The sequence below is a fragment of the Corapipo altera genome, unplaced genomic scaffold (assembly GCF_003945725.1).
Source record: "Corapipo altera isolate COAL_440 unplaced genomic scaffold, ASM394572v1 58, whole genome shotgun sequence".
In the NCBI taxonomy this organism is placed as follows: domain Eukaryota; kingdom Metazoa; phylum Chordata; class Aves; order Passeriformes; family Pipridae; genus Corapipo; species Corapipo altera.
In genome coordinates, this window is record NW_020884898.1 from 8,517,928 (window position 1) to 8,538,588 (window position 20,661).

General features: G+C 38.0%; 1 protein-coding gene across 2 annotated transcripts; it reads right to left on the minus strand.

Moving 5' to 3' along the window:
* Positions 1-830: 830 nt before the first annotated feature.
* Positions 831-19,044, minus strand: CXADR (CXADR, Ig-like cell adhesion molecule). Of its 2 annotated transcripts, XM_027648719.1 has the most exons (7): positions 18,856-19,044; positions 17,996-18,200; positions 17,469-17,624; positions 15,359-15,481; positions 14,950-15,088; positions 14,409-14,595; positions 831-1,410 (listed from the first exon to the last, which is right to left on the minus strand). In XM_027648719.1, exons 1-7 carry the CDS (start codon positions 18,982-18,984, stop codon positions 1,369-1,371), a joined length of 981 nt encoding a protein of 326 aa, XP_027504520.1. In that variant the 5' UTR covers positions 18,985-19,044; the 3' UTR covers positions 831-1,368. The 2 variants fall into 2 exon arrangements, with proteins under 2 accessions (XP_027504520.1, XP_027504519.1); XM_027648718.1 differs by lacking the exon at positions 831-1,410 and having other exon boundaries at positions 10,197-14,595.
* Between the last annotated feature and the right edge of the window lie 1,617 nt (positions 19,045-20,661).

The window sequence follows — 20,661 nt, forward strand, 5'->3', positions numbered from 1 at the left end:
TTAAACCTGTGATATTTAGAAACCCTCCATGCTTTCATTTTTCTCATGAAGATATTCCCGTTTTCTCAGATGGTTTTACTTGACTTTTCATATGCAGTGACAAAACTACTTAATGGAACTTTTGCTCGGAAGCATTTGAGTTTGACTTTATACTAGAATTAGCTGTGCTCCTCTCAAAAACAGAAGCAAAAATAATTTAATAAGTAACATATTTTTCAGCATTATAACCATCAGTTTCACCACGGATTATACGGTTGCTTTCAGACCACAGCACAGCACAAACCTTAATACTGGATTAAGGTTTAAATTAGTATCTACATATTTACAATGGTAAAAAACCATCACGTGCATATACACCCAGAATTTCTCAAGTGCACAGAAAGATGTAGTTGAGCAAAGACAGGTTTGAGTTTGCATATGGTCACTGCTACTGCCTGAATGCTGGGGTGTCCTTCCGTGTGCTCAGATTTATGTGGCCTGTGACAGGTAATGAGTTACCAAAAATGCCCCAAGTACCAGCAGGGTACCAGGCTCCAAAAATTAATTTATTAAGTTCCATCCACTAGGTCAGTTTACAGTGGTCTCATCCTACCTAACAGTGGTTAGGTAGGTTAATATTTTCATTATGAAATCAATACCCAAAGTCTCCACATCACAGAAGGCAACGAGGACCCCGTAACCAGCCTGGTTTAAAGAGCACCTTCCTCCTCCCTCTCGTTTCCTGCATGGTAAGTTGTGGACCAGGAGGAATAAGGAAGTGTACAGACGTGAATTACCACAACACCTGCATTAACAGATCATACTGAAGCACGTGTGAACTGCAACATTCAAGTGTATTTTATTAAGTGTTATAAAATATATACAATCTTGAAACACAGCGCGTTTCACACAAAGGTTATGAGACCTTGTTAGTATCACTACAGCACTGAACAGAGAATACACTTCCTATTAAATAAGCAGAAAAAAGAGCTAGGAAAAAACAAAACTACTCTATTTCAGATTACAACCTCTTTCAACGCGCTGCTGCTTAAGGCTATATTTGTGCTACCTGAGTTGATTTTGTTAAGTTCACAGTTTTTTGCATCTCCAGGAATGGGGTGGGGGGAGAGCAGAGAGGATTGATGGTGCACACTTTTCAAAATACAAAAGAAGCAAGAAAAACGTTGGTAGTCACTTTGTAAACTTCGCATCAAAAATATGAAAAAGAAAAAAAATGTGGTACTTACAAAACTGAATAGAGCCGACTTAACAATCTTGAATCTAAAGTGAGATCAAGTAAAAAAAAAAACCCTGCACTTCATTTCACAATGTACTTCAGTTTCACCATACTGGAAAGTCATGCAAAAACAGATGCCTGTTTCTTCATGTTTATACCACTGTTATGTCACCAATCTTGTGTGCGATGTCATACTACAAAAAGAAAGAATATCATTAATCTATATTAACAAGATGCTAGATACTGTCATATACAGTAATCAAATGCACTATTCAGATCATCACCCAACTTGTGGCCATTCAGATTAGGGTTTAAACCAGTGTCTCACAGCAAAGTGGTGCAGTGGTGCAGCAAACTGACACTCCATTTATTAGTGCACTGTAAAAGAATGTAACTTTAACCTGATAGCAAAATTTCAGTATCTTCACGCAGGTTATTTAACAATCCTTGTGGATTTCCCAGTGCATACCTACTATAGTCCATTTCTGAAGTACCTGTCAACATCTGCTAAGATGTCTCTTTCTTCAACTGCGTAACAGTAACCCGAATTATCAAAGAACCACACATTTTTGTTTTTTACTGTTACAAACACTGTTTCCTTTAAGAATCCAGTGACTCATCCCAATCTGCATACTGGCTTGTTTTACCATTTCCTTAGAAGTCAGTTTTAGTTCCCTGACTATTTTTATTGACATTTCTGAGGATACCCTTTTGTTGCACAAAGATAATAAATAATTCTTTGTTCTAGTTACAGTTCTTTATCAGCTCTGTGAACTCTTTGACTTCTTATTCTAAGACTGATATTGTAAGAAAAGTGGTAACTCAGCATTTCTGCCACCACTCCAAGCCACAAAATGCCCTTTCTACGTGCTGTCTGTGCTCAACTGCTGCTGAGAGTCACCATTATTAATTTTGCAAACATAATATTCCACCAGAAGACAACTCTTCCTAATTAATAATCCACGAATGTATATGGATGCATTGCATTTACTGGAAACATCTCATTTTCTTACTCCCCCATTTCAGCTTATTACAGGCCTTTGTATAATTACACAAGTCCTCACAGATTTTTAAAACATGCCTCAATGCCACAACAGTTTCTCCATAAGGCCAGTAATTAAAACAAGTGACTCAGGGTTACCTCTCTGCAACATCTCACTTTCTTCCTTGCGAACTGTCACACTGCAATTAGAATTACACATCAAATAAAATCTTCCAGTTGCACGCGACAGCAAAATTAACTGAGCCCCTTCCCAAAGCCCTGCTTGGAAGTGTAACTGGAATCAGTACCAAAGACTGCTTGGCATGAAACCAGGACCTTTGGCTTCTTTCGATTTAAGGCTATTACCTGGCACGCAAACCTGTTTCACAACTTCATTCTGGCTATTTCTTATGTAACTATTCTTTTAAGGAATACTAAGAGGTGTATTAATTGGCACTGGACGCTGAGGCGAGAAGTGTCCTTTCTGTCTGTGTTCCTGTCTTTGCACCACGGATAACACAACACTCCTATTGCCCACCTCTTGCATTAAAAGCCCTCAAACAGATAATGAGTTAATAATTAGCAAACGTATGCGTTCTAAATAAATATTAGGCTGCTCTCCACACAGTTCATCCCGTTCCATTTTACTGGAAAACCCTGAAGAAACAGCGCTCTTACACACCCAAACGTTTGTAAATCCAGCTTTTCTCAGGGATAAGGCAGGCTTGCAAGCAGGGGTTCATGTAATGGTGTGTCTCCAGCAAGCACATCCTCTTTGCTCCCCTTCATGAATGAGTCAAGAGATAATTAACACACCTTGCTTACAGAGAAAATTCTGCTACTTGGTACACAGATGAGCTGGGATGGGGGGAGAGCTTTTGATAGTCCAGTTGTTTGGAAAAGCAAATGTTTTTTAAAATCTGATACTTAAATGAGCTAGGAAGGCAAAATGGAACAAATACAGCATAATCTGTCCTCCTTTGCCTGTGCTGCCCTGATACTTTCAGTCTTGATTTTCTTTTCCTTTCCTTCTCATCTAAGTAAATCTCTAGCAATGGGAAAAAAAAAAAAAAAAAAAAGAAAGATGCAGTCTGGCAAGTGAACTCTAGCATGCAGCTAGAGGCTATTCATGCAGCTGTGATAAAGAATAAATAAATAATAATAAAAAATTAAAATCCACCCCCCCAGTGTTGTAACTTATAAAGAAGATGTGGTAAGTCCTTTGGATGGTGAAAGGAAAACTATAAGTTAATAAAAAAACTACTGTCTGCCCAGGTACTTGCAATCATAACCCCATTACGTTTAAGCTGGAAAACCAGGGGCCGGTTTAAAACACACTCTGTGTAATGTAGTTTAAAGTGCCTAATGCCTAAAGCAGAGGCAAGTGAGTGAAAATGGTTAGGAACAAAACATATGATAGAAAAGGGCAGTAGAAGGAACAACCCCCCACAAAAGCATGATCAATGGCAACATACCACACTCAGAAAAAAGGGAAAATCTGTCTAAAACTCCATCCTGCTTCAGCAGTGAAATCCATCCCACAATCAGACACAAAAAGGCAGTATGTGACAGAAAGAGGAAGGTCAGGCATCAATTTAAGTGGGAAGCTGTAGGCAGAGGAAAGTTGTACAGAACACCAAGCAAAGAGCAATTTGTTGCTGACAAGGCCAATGATGCCAGGAAGGAGCTTTCCATCTCTCTGTGTGTATCTGTATTCAGCCTGGCAGAATAACCAAGCACACATGGTTAGACACCTCCAAGATCAGCAATGATGAAGGAAAATAACACACCTTGATTCTGTATTTCCATTATCCTACTCTGAGAATACCTTCCAAGTCACCTGCAGTGAGGGAGCATGAAGTGGCCCAGCAGAGTGATTAGGACCCCAGCCCACATGAACACTTGGTCCTACACACTACTGAGTGGGAGCAGAGAGAAGCTGCTTCCTCCGAGGTGATGCAAAGCAGGCATCCAAGCTAGGATCTCTGACCAAATCTCTGGAGGGAAAGCACTGGCAATGGGCTTTGGGAGATCTTTCACCCTCAAAAAGCTGCATAATCAGATCTGCCTTACTATTATTTTTACTACAACTTGAAATACCCAAGGAGTGCTGTAAGTACTGGAAGAGTGACTCTTGTCTGGGCAGAATTAAAAACCAGCAAGCAGCAGGGGACAGAGACAACCACAGATGGTCTGAACAAGATAACTATCTTTAAATACATCTATTTCAAAATTTTCTAAGACTATGAAAGAGGTGAAAACAAGCACTAAAATGGGTGTCTGGGGAAGACTGAAAAGATTTGCCAAGGATAACTTTTAAAAAAATGACAGTGCAATGGGAAACTTTAGTTTCACAACAGAACTATTTCCACTCTAACAGCTATGGAAGACAATTAACAATGAGAAAATCTTAACATCAATAAAAATCACACAGTTAAATCCTGACAGAGCCAGGTCATCAACCCTAATCCTCCACTTCATTAATCGGACTCCTCTGCCTTGGGATTCTTTTGTTGTTGTTTTAATTGCTGGTGAGTGAGCTTCTGTTAGCCATGTCAAGCACTAAGGATGTCCTCAGCTTCCTTGCACATTCAGTAATTCCCCCCCATGTACAAACCATAAAGCCAGTAGCAAATTAAACAGTTAATACAGTTGGCACAGACCTGAGATGCTGTCAGAATAAAATTCACGTGTGTAACATAACAACCCAGTTCTCACTGTCATGTTGGATACCCCACTCAGAGGGCTGATTAAAATCCCAGCTTGCTCAGGTAACACCAGGGGTAGGGAAATTATGCTGATTTCTAATAGGCAACAGAAAGCACTGTTGAGCATAAAGGCTCTTCTAACCATCCTTCCAGCCCTTTCATCTAAGAATAAAGGATTTTAGTGGGTTGCCTGAGATTCCTGCCTGCCCACCCAGTTCAGATATGCATATATCATATTTAAAATAATACGCCTAAAATACTTCAAGTAGCAACACAACCCTGATTTTAAAGACATATAATTTATGTTTAGAACTTCAATGCCTTTCAAGTATGCAAGCCTGGCATGATCAGAGTTGTAGGTTATCTGTACAAGAATCACAGTTTTCATTGTCTTGCTCCTAAAAGAACAGGCACAATTATGATCTGGGGATTTTTTTTTCTCCTAAGTGAGCTGCAAAGGAAGAAACATTGTTGGTGACCTCAACTTCAGTCTGATGATATTTTAATGACTAACTCTAAGCTCTCATCCATACTAGTCAATCAGGTATTGGCTACACCTTTTCTTTTTTTGGTAAAAAAAGGGATATAGAAGTACTTCCATCAGAGTGAAAGCGTGTACAGATATAGTGTTTCTCACCACAACTGTTAAAACCTATCAAAAACTACATTCATACCTCAGCTGTACACTTCTACAGTTTACAGCTTTTTATCAGAGCTTATTAAAAAAATAAGTCTCTACAGATGCAGATTACAAGAATCATTTTCTCACCTAAATTTATTTCCTGACTAAGCAATAAGAAAATAACCATCTGGCACCTAAGGTTTCTTAGCTTTCTGTTGGGAAACATATTCTTAGCAAGTCACTGCAAAGCACAGTACAGTCAGTTGTGTCTGGGCACAGAAGACATGAAGAGAGGCTGCCAAGGCATCAGCCATGGGGGACGTTCCTAATTCCCAAACACAACATTTATTACTTGGTTTCAATATAAAGCACTCATATTTCACCATAAATTTTTTTTCCAAGTGGGCCGAAGACAGTATAGGAGACCACAGTACTTTACATTTTTTTTTAAAGTTCTGTTTTAAACACAGATGGCATACAAAGTCATTAAACAGGTTACCTAAAGAGGTCACCCAAACCACAACTCAAGTCTGAAGTGAAAGAAAAAGAATATTGCAATGCTTAAGCAACTTCATATTGAATTACAAAATACAAGGACAAAACCAGGGCAAGACCGAACAGTTCATTTCAAGCTGTGTCCTTTCAGTAAGTCTGAATTTTTCTCATGTACCAACAAGGAACAGGAAAGAATACATGAAAATAAAGTAATTGCAAGCTTTATTTTTTATCTTACAGCTGAGATGAACTGTTTCTGGTCTTGACAGTTACAGGATTGGAAGTGACATAGAAGGGCATTTTATTCATCTGGATAAGGAGTGCAGTGCTACCAGCCACAACATAAGATTTTTGACATGTTCCACAAACCACCAGCTGTGCCCCAGAGTCGGTACTTTCTTTAGCAGTCACAAGCAGTTCGGCAGTTTTATCATAGAATCATAGAATCAGCTGGGTTGGAAGGGACCTTCGAGATCATCAAGTCCAACCCTTGATCCACGACCGCTGTGGTTACTAGACCATGGCACTAAGTGCCACATCCAGTCTCTTTTGAAAAATCTCCAGGGACGGAGAATCCACCACTTCCCTGGGCAGCCCATTCCAATGTCTGACCACCCTCTCTGTAAAGAAATTCTTTCTAATTCTTCCTAAACCTCCCCTGGCACAACTTGAGACCATGCCCCCTTGTCTTGCTGATAGTTGCCTGGGAAAAGAGACCAACCCCCACCTGGCTACGATCTCCTTTCAGGTAGTTGTAGAGAGTGATGAGGTCTCCCCTGAGCCTCCTCTTCTCCAGTATTACCAGGGTTTGCCTTCATTCCTGGTCTAAGGGTATCGGTTTCCCTCCCACCTGAACTATTCTACTGGTAAACAGAAATCTAAAGTAATAATTTTATCTTGGTCTCCTACAGCTAAGTAAGGCGCAGTACAAGTGTTTTGACTTAAGTTTCTTAGAAACACCACCCACTCAGCTGCCTGTCGAGTCATCAGCGAGTGGCTGCTGCTGAGAGCTCTAACCAGAGACTTTAAACCCCGAGAACAAACACTCGCTGCAACTTCAACTTCCGTGAAATCTGACTAATCCCCACTGCTGTTCCACGGGTAAAATATTACCAAGTGACATGAAGCAGGGAGATTCAGAGTCCTGTATGGGATAATACACTTACAAATCCCAGAGCAGGCCAAATCACAAGCTATAAAAAGGTGCTACTTCACTTGTACAGCAGTAACTGGCCACAAGAAACAACGGCTCGAGTTTCTTTCCCATACATGTGGAACATAAGTTGAAAAATGGACATAAGTGGAAGCTATTATACCAACGGTACTAAAAGTTTTTTTAATGTACTTTAAATGGTACTATAAGTTACTTTTATAGCTCTTTACCATGTGATTTAGTATTCCTTGATACCAAATTCTGAGCAAGCTGCTACCTAACCTGAGTGACAGGAGATGTTTGTGCCCTGAGCACCAAGTCTGGGGTGTTCAGAAGTCTACAGTTTCTTCTGTTCCTTTATACAGCACTGTTGGTAATAATATAACCAAATGCATCATATGCAGACATTATGCACGGTAAGAAGAGTACAAGGCTCTGCAATTTAAGTAATGAAGGTATGCTGGCTACATGAGCAACTCTAAATGCAAAAAATTTTTGCAGACTCTGAAAACCCCTAAATCAGATGTTGCTAGAAACCAGAGTAAAGGAAAGGCTCCAATAAGCTGGAAAGTTTGTGTGTGCTTCCAGAATCCACATCCCTGGCACAAAACTCCCCAGACTCACTGTTTTTCTCTCCCCATTTTGCAATTAGGAAAAATACTTCAGGAAAGAGAGTACAATACCCTTCAGGTACAGCACTCAAGTTTTGTCCTGCCTGCAGCTCCCAGAGCCACAGCATCCAGCCCTGAGAAGTGGGACAACTGTCAAAGCATCACACAGCTTTCTGCGCTTCCCAGCGGACAACGCTGCCTCTGGAGGCTTTTTCCCCCCAAGAAAAAATTAGATAAGCAAAGATAAAATGATGTGCTTTCAGATGTTAATGTCTCTTCTAATATTGCCACTTTTTTAAACTGTTACATAATCCAGTTGTGTAACCAACAAGCTCAACTTCTCGGTAAGGCTGCTCCCCTCCCTCCATCCATCAACCCTGACATCACAGAGGGTTCCTGTGTGAGTTACACAACTTCCTTCGTTTCCCAAATAATATGGTACAATTGTCCTCCATCTGTTTCTTGTGCTAATTCACTAAAAATGAGGACCCAGACAGCACCTGCTGACACTACATGCTACTGACTCCCCATATTCCAAGCAACCTGACCAGTAAGTACTTCAACAGCTGAAAGCTGAAGTCTTCAAAATGCCAACTTACAAGGGTGACAGTAACACTGACTTAAAACAATATGAAAATCAAAGGATCCTTAAAGGATCCCTGTTTTCAGAAGCTTGACTTTGAATGGAAGTCAGAAGCAGAGACGGTACAACCCTCTAGGCCAGTTTTCTGCCAGAGTGGTTATTTTAAAAAATTAAAGGTTCATACTCTTCCCCCGATAAGCTGAGCCTGCACCATTCTGCAAAAAGCCTAAAGCAAATTAAAAGAGCAACAGAATTATCGTAACTCAAGTGCACACTTTTTTTTTTATATTAAGATGCATGTTGTGAGCAGTCACCTACAGTCCTACACAAGTGAAAGGTAGTTTTAAAATAATCTGAGATTTGGAAAGACAGGTGACATTTATAGCTTCTTTTCATTCTGCTCTTGCCTTTGCTTCTTAATCAGCTGTTTGTCTTACAAACTCTTTTGTTTTATGAATTTTACAGACAGAAAACAAGGCTAAGACGCTGTCATGAACTGCTTTCTACAACAGCCTTTCAGCATTATCACAGAGCTTGCAAGAAATGAAGTTTCTCCATCCAACAAGTAAATTTTTGAGACAGTAAGCTCAAAGGACACAGCCAAAGATGTTCGGAGAAACAACCGACCAACCAGACAGACTTTAAGAAACTTTATCCAAGGCATTGTCTAATATATATACAAGGATCACAAAGGTTCTGTGGAACTACCACGTGATGAGTGCCCTCTGTTCTTTCAGGACACTCGGGAAAGCTTGACATGGTTTGTTGGAATTGCACAGAGAAGCTGGAGGTACTCAGCTTCTGGTTCACAGTCATCTATTCTCAAAAAAAATACCTGGAGCAGCTGAGGCATGCAAGAGCCATCTGTGACAAAACTGCCACCTTAAGCTCAAGATTTCCATCCTAAGTCTTGACGTTGATGGTAAAAAGTGTAGGAAAAGTTTCTTAGAACTCTACAAAAAGAGACAAATCCGAACCTTCATTTTTAATTAGGGTTTCCCTTTGTATTTAAGTATGATTCTTAATTTGAAATAGAAAAAACTCCTAAAGGTTTTCCCACCAGTACTTCAGATGCTTGTGCACACATGCATCGGGGGTTTTATTTACACAGAAAGAAGGGACTGGAACATCTGGCATGGCACAGGTACACATTAACATATGAAGATATGCATGCATTATAACATAAACATGCCTACACTAGGAGCAAATGTAAGCTAATCATACCTCCAATGATATGAGAATTATACATGTCATTAATGCAAACAGAGCTCATGCTGGACTTTGCTTCCTAAAACTAATTATGTGCCCAAGACAAGACTGGAGAAATCACATTAATCTCAGGTAAAATGACAAGGAAAATAATCAGTTGGTTTGCAAAGCCAAGGGGTGCAGAGTATGCCAAGTCAACTTCCTTTGAATTGAACAAGGTGCACATTAACTGGCAACATAAAACCAAGCATTTTATCAACATGCTTTGAGGGCTGCAAACCTGCTTTTTTGAACTTTAAAAGAAAAAAATAATCAGTTTCAGGATTTTTTTGTTCTACTGAAAATAAAGAGGGATGAAATGGAATCTAAAGTTCCTTTCAAGTGTTATGTTTTCAGAATGACTATTGATATCTACATTTAGATATCAGTAAGTGCATGTTTTAAAACATTTAAAGTTTTAGTTCTCTTAGGAATTAATGCGGGAGGGGAAAGCAATAAATAAAATGATTAATGCCAGCAGGGTATACACAGCCATATTTATTAGTTCACTTCCAATTACATAAAAGAGAAAGCTGAAGCCATACACAAGTGCTGCTTTAAAATAAAAGACAGACTACTGTTTTCTCCAACAGTTTTATTTCAAAAAGTACACAAGTCTGTCATGGAACTACAGCGTTTTAAAATTTTGAACTTTGTTTTTGTTTTTTTTTTTTTAGAAATTCACTCACAATACTCATATTTTAAAATACCATTCCCCCAAAAGTGTGAATATAAAACCTCATACTGAAATTCATATCAAAGTCCATGCTTTGTGCATGAGAAGTGTAATGTAACATCGTAACATTTGGGATTCCAGGAAGTTTTATTGCTCCGATTTCAACTGAGCTGTGCCTCAATGCTAGAGGACCAATAACCAAAGGGTCCCATAAAGCACCTATCGAGTGTATAAAACATGGTTTAAGTGACACAAATAGCTTAATGTCTTTAGACTGGAATAGAGACCTAAAGTGATCCAGAATATACACTGCTCAGAACAAAACTAAAAGCTTGTCATGGAAACCAGTAGTATACAATATTCAGCATTACAGAAAAAACTTGCAATTAAGAAGTCTTACTTGCACTATTAAGCAGGAAGCATACATCTAATATGAATGCAACTATCCAGAGTTGATAAAGACGTATGCAATGTACATTTCTCTCAAAAGTCATGTTTTATCCCTCCAACAAGGCATTTCTGTGCACTATACAGTTTTGGAAGAAGTATTCATTTTTCAGGGAAGGAAGTTTCACACAATTATCTTTAAATACCCACTGCAGGAAGTTTATGAAGATGCTTGAACTGTATGGACAAGTGTTACGGAACCTCTACAGTATTACAAGTCTAACACTTTATTCACACCATGCTAAAATTGAGGGGTTTCTTTCTCTATATAGTAGTCCTCAACAGGCAAGTTTACAGTCATGACATTAACTAGAGGTTTCTTGAGCTCACTTAAGAGTATTTACAAAATGGTACCACCCTCCCTACCCCCTCCCCCTTTTTTCTTTTTTAATCAAATGAGACATTAAAAATGCCACCTCCTAACTGGTATATCAGCTGCCATTACTTCCTAAAAGTGTTCTGTTAGGAGAGCTATCTGTAAGATTGGACACCTCACATGTTTAACCAGTTCATCTCCTACACAGCTAGAAATCATTGTTAGACTACAGTAGCTGCTTTTGAGAATCATAATCCAGTGTAAGTGAACAATCTAGTGAAAAAAAGAAATAATTTATAATTTATAATAGCAGTATTATGTTCTCATAGTAGTGTTCTATCCATCCAAAAAGGCATGATGATAGCAACTTGAGGCCAAGTTTACCCCAAGTCAGGGGTTCTTTATTTCAGATAAGGACTATGTCAGATTCTATTTCTCCTCTTTTTCCATGCAATTACATAAATAGACAGACACTGTCAAGGCTGCTAAGCCTAACAGCCAGGCTCTGAGGGCACATCACGCTGTCCTTCTGTCCATTTATTATTTTGCACAAGCTGACAGAGCATCAAGCATGTGTAAACTCTGCTCTGCGTGCTTTACTGAGATAGGTTTCTGGTTCTGAGTGTCCTAGGGCTTAACTGACTTGTAAGTACAGGGTCTCAGGCCAAACCAAAAGAACAAAACAAAACAAAACCAAACCAAAAGAAACCAAACAAAACCCACTGAAAAACACATATGACCACAGATGGCTAAGAACCAAATTTAGTAGGTTTGCTGCCTGGTTGCTTAGGTTTATAGCTATCTCTCAGTCTGTGATTCAGCTTAGTTTTGTACTCAACTCGTATTTATAATAATTATACCCTTTTAATTAAGGAAGGCCTTGGTTTCAAGGTAAACAATCAGTGTACTATTAACATCTTGGAAGTCTCTTCTGTCACAATAATTGGATGTAAGAAGATGTCTCCCCACCTATTGTTCTTCAGAAGCTATGTTTGGCACATTTACTAAACCTATTATTTACCACACATATAAAAATCAATCATCCATCTCATTGGTACAACAACTGAACAGTTTTCAGGAATATAAACATTTAAATCATAATTAGCAATTGAAGGAGTGACATTTTGAAATACAGAAGAATACAGAGAGAGACACTGAAGTCACATCCAAAAATAGGCATGAAGAGGTATAAATAGTACATAAGAATCAAGAAATCAGATCACAGTGTCATGTTTTAAGAACTGTACCATCATCTAAGCACCTGTTCAAACAGTATGTTTAGGCACCAGAAATTTCATAAAAACTGAAGTTACAATCAGGCAAAGTTTATTGACAAGGCACACATGAAAGATAAAAAATCTGATCTCTAACAGTATCAGCTTACAATCTAAAAAAGTCCCAAATGTGTAAAACTAGGTCTAGAATGCTTAATAGCCATTCAAGTTTCTAAATTCGGTATGAAGGGTATGTTAGCATTATAAAATGGTTTGGGTTGGAAGATGACCTTGTACCAACCACCCTGCCACGGGCAGGGAAATTTCTTTACATTAATAGTGCCAGCCAAGGATTGTGCATCTAATTACAGATAGGACAAACATTTAGTAGTAAGCCAAAGAATTCATCACAGAACTATAAGCAGCTACAAAAAAGCAGACACTAAACCTAGAAGTTTGGGAAAATGTTTTCTCTCACACTGTTGCTACACACAAACAATCCTAACATCTTTCAACAGGCTATTCAGATATTTCCTTCATCAACATCAGTGCCCCATACTATATGCTTTTAGAGTTTTCCAAAATACCTTGCAGTTCAACAACTATAGCTAGAATAAGCTGAAGGGACTCTCCCTCACCTGCCCTTCACACAGTATGAAGAAGGTAGAAAACAGGAAGGAAGATAAAATCCACAAAGATTCAAGCTGCACTAAGTTTTAAATCCAGCTTTCACAGGTACGTAATATCAGTTACCAGAAGCTATCAGAAGTCCTAAATACATGTGAAAGTAAGAGAAAGAATTGTTCTGTTTCTCCTGTATTGCTTTAATTTTGCAAAATTGGGAAGAAGCGTTTTTAATTTTGAAACATGAGATCTGCATGAACAATTCTGGATAACTATTTGCTCTCAGCTGCACAAAACTCTTGCTCTTAAAAAGTCTGAACATTGGTTCAGAATATTTAGAGCTGTTGAAGAGGCAAGGAGAAATGAGCTTTAAACTCCTTGCAAATTCACACAGGAAGACATTAGCATCTCGAGTAAAGGCTGACTACTGCTTACATGTATATGGGAAAAGTTGTTTCCACAGTGATGTTAGAGGACAGATATCCAATACCAGTTACTTAACAGCTTAATAGCTCTCATTAAATCCCCATGGAGCTTCTAGGTAATTGGTTTGGAAAAAAAAATAAGAGCACTGCCTTAGTATATAAACAGGCGTTGGAAAATGCAAGGTACAATTACCTTAAAGACCTGCATAAAGATCCATAATTCATTCTTACTGTGACAGTAACAGCTGATTTATAGATCTTAAAGCTTAGGTGCCATCACCAACAACCTGACAGGACTTCTTGCATCAGAGAATGCAAGTATTAAGTCAACCTGACTAGAACTAGTTATTACAGAAAAATTCATGTTTCAAAGAGCTTGCAAGGTCTCCTGTCACACTTCCACTCACTGACATTTTAAATTCAGAGTAGATTAATTAAACTAATTGAACCAATTAAATAACTGGCTGCCCCTGAAATAAGAGCTCAAGTGCTCCAAACAAACATTACCAGATCAAAGAACCACATAAATATGAACAGAATTCAAAGTCATCCTCAGTATTTCAGCCCCATGCAACTACATCAGAGTTCAATATCAAGTTCAAATATTTCTGTTATTCCATAATTGAGGATAAAGTTATAGGAACTCTGAGAAACTCCATGGTCTACACATGAAATGCTTTGTTAATTCTCCTTTGTCTCACTGTTACACATTCAGGACTGCACATTAGCTGACAGTGTCAGTGTCTCTTCAGCAACCTACCACAGGTCCAAATACCTTCAGTGTCCAATATTTATTTAGGAACTTCAACGCTTTTTGTAAATAGTTCAACTGTCATATACTAATAAGTTTAAAATTAAATCTGAGAATTGGTGGCTTTTCAAACTAACTTGTTCGTTTGCTTCAAGGACAATTTCATGCCAGTGTTTAAATGAGGGATGGAACACAGTAGTTTTCTCTAATACTTACAAAGAACACTTTAAAAAACAGCTTTTAAATTAATAATATTTTATACTATCGACCCATCTTTGCTTTGTGCTGGAATCATCACAGGAACAGCTCCCATTCTACTTAAATTAGGTGCAGCTACCTTTGAAGGTGCAAAGGTTGGGTTTTGACCAGGAGCACGTTCAAAGTCTTCACTTGGGACTTGGCTATATGGAGTTTTGGTATATCCTTCCATATTTGAGGGAGACATTGAACCCAGAGAAGAACGATTGCTGCCGATGTAGCTGCGAGCTGTTGAACTGCGGCTTTTTGGAGGTGGAACATCTTCTCTGAAATACACAAAAAAAGAAAAGAGTTGTAGAACAAGAGTTCAGTCACCATTACCATGTGGGAGCTTACAAAACACTTATTCAGTTTGTTTCTTTCTTTCTATTCTAATGCAGTAGCCAAAAAAATCTTTACGTCTTCCTTTAAAGTAACAAAAAATTCAAGTATTCATTGCCTTTAAAATGTTTACTGAAATTAGACATGACCACAGAAAGTTCTCTGACAAACAGTTAGCATGTTAATAAGCTTTCCAGATTAAGACAAATCTCAACTGTTAAGTATCTTACTTGCAGAAATACACATTTAAAAGTTAATCTTCCAATAATACTGCTCAGAAACCAGAGACGTGTTGTTACCTGATATCGTGATGTACTTCTTTCTCATATTTCTTCTCTCTGTGCTTCTTACAGCAACAGAAGACGAGAAAAATCAGTACAGAAAGACCCAGCAGAGTTCCTATAATAGCTCCAGCAATTATACCAGCTGTATTTACGGCTAGAATAGATAAATAACAATACTGTTTGTTAAGTGTCAAAGTTATAAGACCAACTTTCTTTTAACATTAAACCCAGTATGTTTCACATGATCCACGTTAATAGCACACCACTGAATCAGAGAGATGCTCAATCACACTAATTTAAAACAATAATAAGACTTGAACTGTCACCCACCAGTTACAGAGTGTTGGATTTGAATTTAGAGAAAAAAGACTATTCAGTTTTCATACAGAGAACACTACGTGACCATTACACAGCAAACACTTACGAGGCGTGACATTCAGCTGAACAGAACATTCATCCGTGCCAACTCTGTTTGAGGCCACACAGTTGTATAAACCAGAATGTTCTTGAGAGGCGTTTTTCAGAAGAAGTTCCCCTGTATCTTTATCTACAAACAACAAAAGGTAGAGGTTTATCATTTTGCAAAGTTTAATTCCATACACAGTACTACAGAATTATTAATCCAGCACATACCTGAAATCTTAACTTAAAAATGCCATATTAAAGAGATACAAATAAAAACAAAAGCCTATCATGCTGTAAACCACTAATCATGCTGTAAACCACTATTATTTGTAAAAGTCTGTTAGAAATTTATTCCACGGGATTTGACTTAATATTAAGCCTACTGACTAACTGCTCTATCAATGGATAGGAACAGATGCTACTCTCAGTGCTCTAAAGCCTTGCATTAAGTTATCTGACATGACTAGAACTAGCTATGAGAGAAAAATTCATGTTTTAAAGAGCTTGCAAGGTCTCCTGTCGCATTTTCACTCGCTGAGATTTTAAGTGTAGATTCGTGCTACCTTCAGACGCTATGGCCAATTCTCTCATCTTAACACAGAATTCTATAATACAAAAGATGAACTGCGCCCCTAAGCCACCACCCCCCTCTTCTAAATAGATTCTACACAACCAACTCAGGTGTCTGTAGAACTCATGCGAAGCGTGAGGTGGACCTAACCCAAACATGTGCCCCAACGGGTGACCAACTAAGTCCAGTTTAAGTAGATTCCTTAAGAAATAGTGAAAATAAAGAGGTTTTCCCCAGGCTCTCAAAGCCATTGACAACTACCTTTGTGAGATCCTACAAGGTGAACTTCAACTGGCTTTCATGCTTTAAGTGCCAACAGATCTGCCATGAGCACTGCAAAAGACTCATCACAAGAACAAAGCACCAGGCAAATACTTTGTTCTACCTGCTGAACCAGTTGTCTAGATTCTTGAGGACATGCTCAGTGTCCCCACACCTACATTCACAAGCCCAAAACTAACATTATTTTATTGAGTTACATGCCACCTTTGCACAGTTCCTCATTCATTCTTGTCTAGCACTGATATTGTCACTGATTTTTTTGTTACCATGTGACAAATTTGGGATGTGGGGAAAAAAAGGGGCATAACAGCAGTTGCCTAAAGTCTTGACTGGTGCAGAGAAGGATATTAATGATCAACCATTCATTATCAAAACAAAAAATAAGAGATATCAAATAGCACTAGCAGGACACCAGTTCAAAATGAAGAACAGTTACAGGTTCTTCCTTTGTAGCTGATTTCTGGGGATCTGTGTTCTAAGATATTACAGATTCTAACAGACTATAGAAGCTTACAAAAAACTGAAGAAGTTCACAGAAGTCAGTTTTTGCTTGTTTTAAATAAAACTGAAGCCACATCTCAATTCCCTGAGGCATAAACTACAGGAGCATAACAGACCCCTAAAAGGAAGAACCAAACAACTTCTTGTTCTCTCTCCTCTAGAAATCCACTTTGTCTACTCTTAGATACATGATGTCACTTTGTCCTTTACATCCTGTGCCATTTAAGTTAAAATATGTCTATTTGCAAGCAGATTCTTAAACTTCTACATCTGCAAGAAAATCCTACCATCTCAAAGTTCAAGGTTTTCATAACCACAAAAGGAGATCAAAAAGAAATGGTACTAAGCAGTACTCAGTCAAAAAAAACATTCTAGAATAACTTTCAGAAAACTCACAAGTTAACTTCTACAATGAAGTTGTCACAATAATAATCAGATATCAGCACTGTAATAATTTGGAATCCATCAGTCAAAATTCAGAGTATCTTAACTCCATCCTTACAACATGGGTACAGGTGAGCATGATACAGCAGTCTAATGGTAAGAATCTCCACTTAAAGCTTGAAACGTTTCCCAGTATGAATTAAAAAACCAAAATAAACTCCCAACTTGTTTCACAGTCAATTTTGTTACCCAGTGAGAGGGCAGAAGTGATACTTATCTTGACTACACTATATTAATACTAATTATGAGATGTTCACAAGTCAAACTAAGCCAAAAACACTAATACATTCTTTTTAAATATTTCAGAGTAATAAATCAAGTTTGACAGTACTCAGTATGGAAGTGGCAGGAAGTTCATTTGTGCCAGATACTCTCCTCCAGTCGTAAGACAAAAGTGGGGATCCTTCTTGTGATGTACATTTCAAGGTAACATCTTTTCCAATCTCCTGTGATCCTTCAATGGAACATTTAGTTCTTGCTGGCTTTACTAATAAACAAAATATCATTGAATTAGTAACAGTCACAATCAAAATGCTTGGTACCTGTGTTCTAGTAGGTCAGTTCATTTTGCTAAAGATAAAGCTTGTGAAACAAACCATTTTTATGCATGGAAAGATTTTCTACAAAATATGAACCAAGCACAATTTTTAAAAGTGCTCATTATTCTGAATATTATTCCCTTCTTCTCCCAGAACAGAATTATGTCCACCCTTCCCAAAGCCTCAATAACAAGTGCATCATCATCACAGATTGAATATGACTTTACTCAGCAGAAGTTTTCATTTTAGACATCGAAGATAGAACGGAATAAGCACATACAAAATGTCACTGAAAACTCAAGAAAAGAAATTATCTTACCAAGTACAGTCAACTGTATTTTTCTGCTTTGAACTCCAGGAGCTTTCTTCACTTTGCACTGGTACGTGCCAGTGTCTTCTGCCTTTAAATTCTGGATATCCAATGAAGCATCACCATTTTTGGGATCATTCTGAGTAAATGCCATCCTCCCAGTCTGAGCACCATAATAATGATTATAAATCCTGTCGACAGCATACATAATTATCTATTAAAAAAAAAAATATGGTTCAGAAATCCACTTGGCATGCAAACATTTAAAATAATTTGGTCTCTTCAGTTTCTTGTCAGGTTCTTTCCATAGTTTTAATCCCAGAAGTATGACATATCCAAATACCTCCATCTTCCAAATATCACCACACATCTGCCCAAGTATCAATATGTCAGTATTGACTTCTAACTGAAAAAAAAAAAACCTGTTTAGAACTGCTCTAATTTCATTCTGTAAAACCTATCTACTAAAATGAATCTATCCTATTATTGTTAAGGCTTCCAATTAAAGGAAAACATTAATAACTAAAAGAGTTAATATATTTAAAATTAAATCCTCATAAACCCGTTATTAATCAGGGAGATAATGCAGATACAAAAAGGGAGTTTGCTTTCTGGAACTGAGGTGTACTTAATTTGAGAGTTCTTCATTAGAAGGCAAGCTTATAGTGAAAAATTTCTAGACATTTCATACTTAATCTGCTATTCCAAAATTTCCACTATATTTCATTTGACTGGTGCTTCAAAGTAATTTAAGATCACAAGCATCCCAACCTGAAAAGGTAGAAGCTTAAAAAGTCAGTAACAAAACTTGCACATTGACCTACTCAAACAACTGAAATAACACTGTCCAAAAGAAAGTCTCTACTTACTATTTTTTCCTTCTTTTGATTATCTGCTGGTATCAATACCCACTCAATATCTAGTGGGCCTTCATCTTCCTCTGAGAGTTCAAAAGTACATGGCAACGTTACTCTCTCTCCTTGTGCTTTTTCAAACATTGATTGGTCAACTGAAGTTATAGTTAAGCTTCTCGTTAGACCTACAAAAATATATTTTTTTATGTTTTAAAAACAAGTCACATGCAGCTTTCACCATAAATGTTCTGTTATATATGAGTATATATTCAAATCCATCATATACTGTTCCTGTATAGAAATCCTGCCATTAGTCAGACTTGTCACTGTTGGAGAGAACCCGTGCAGATCCTGTTACCAAACACAATGCAGAGTCATGTGCTGCTTATTTGGAATCATATCCAACAGACAGATACATCTTTCAAGTCACACTTATTTTTTGTACAAATCAAGTCCCATACAAAGCTAAACTGAACATTTTCAGCAGTGGGTTTTCAAGTTATTAGATAATCACCTTACCACTACTCCCTCACTGTAAAATGGAAGTTTGGAACAGCCATGAAGTCTGCCAGGATAGACAGAATTTTTGTGAAGTCCTGGCTTAGATCAAGTGAATTTACTCTATCCTGAGTTATAAGGGCTCCTTTACCTACAGAGAGCAGACAAATGAATCCTTTCCAAAAATCTCAATGAGTTTTTTACATTTGTTTGTCCTTTCTGCTTGTCTTACTCCTCTAAAAGGGCTGTGTAATCCTTATCTGCGTGCCTCTAGGCAAAACATGTTTCCAAACAACAAATTTCCCTCAATTCTGCCTTGAAAAAGAATCCATATAGTGACACAGAGCTACTCAAAAGGCCTGAAGCAACATTCCCCTCTTTCACAACAAACTCGGGCTTCCCTTCTATCAAGAGTAGGACTTGCACATCACAGCCAGGAAGTGGAAAGTGTGCCTTTAGCTCAGTATGGAAACAGGTTTGGCACCAGAATATCCACTGTTTCCCTTTGCTGGGAACCAAGCTCAGATTTTCAGTCATGTTATGTGTGTACACTGCCAGACAGTCACAGAGATGTGACCACAGACACAAGAGATTCAAGGCCACAAGGAGAGTGGAGAGTGTAAAGAAGATGGATTGCCTTGGTGAATCCGTAAAATAAAAGCTTCAGATGAAATAAAGTTTAAAATCATTATAAACAGTGCATTTGTGCTCTAACTTGCACTTCTCCATATAGCAGAGAAGCTGAAGTGCATTTCTGCAGATCATAGAATCTGCAGAGTTGGAAGGGACCCTACATCTACCCTACTTCACTAAAATTCTGATCTCTGTCAAGTCTTTGGGTTCTCTTCCTAAAACCAAAACAATAGGATCTTTAACATCTATTAAAAAAAAAATCCCTTAGAAAGAGAAATCACCTGATATACTGAATTCCAGACAACAGCCTGCAAGAAAAGACCTTCACAATTGTTAATTACAAACATACAGTTACAAATTAGGTAGGATTATTTTGTTTCCTACCATTCATGGTATTACTTTGCATGATATTACCTTCAGACAGGGTAATACCACACACACACACACACAACCCCCCCCAAAATGAAACAAAAAACCCCCACCAACTTGAGGTAGGAAAAAGATTTAGGTGCAATGTCTCTTACCAACTGATGTACACCTTTCCAAAGATAGTTCTAACAAGGTTTGTAGCACCCCTCTTTTGACCACAGTAAAGAGATCTGAGCAACTAATTCTCTGCTACTAGCTGAATTAATACTGTTTCCTAAATGATAATGATGTCTGTGAATACATGCCACAAATGTTATCCCC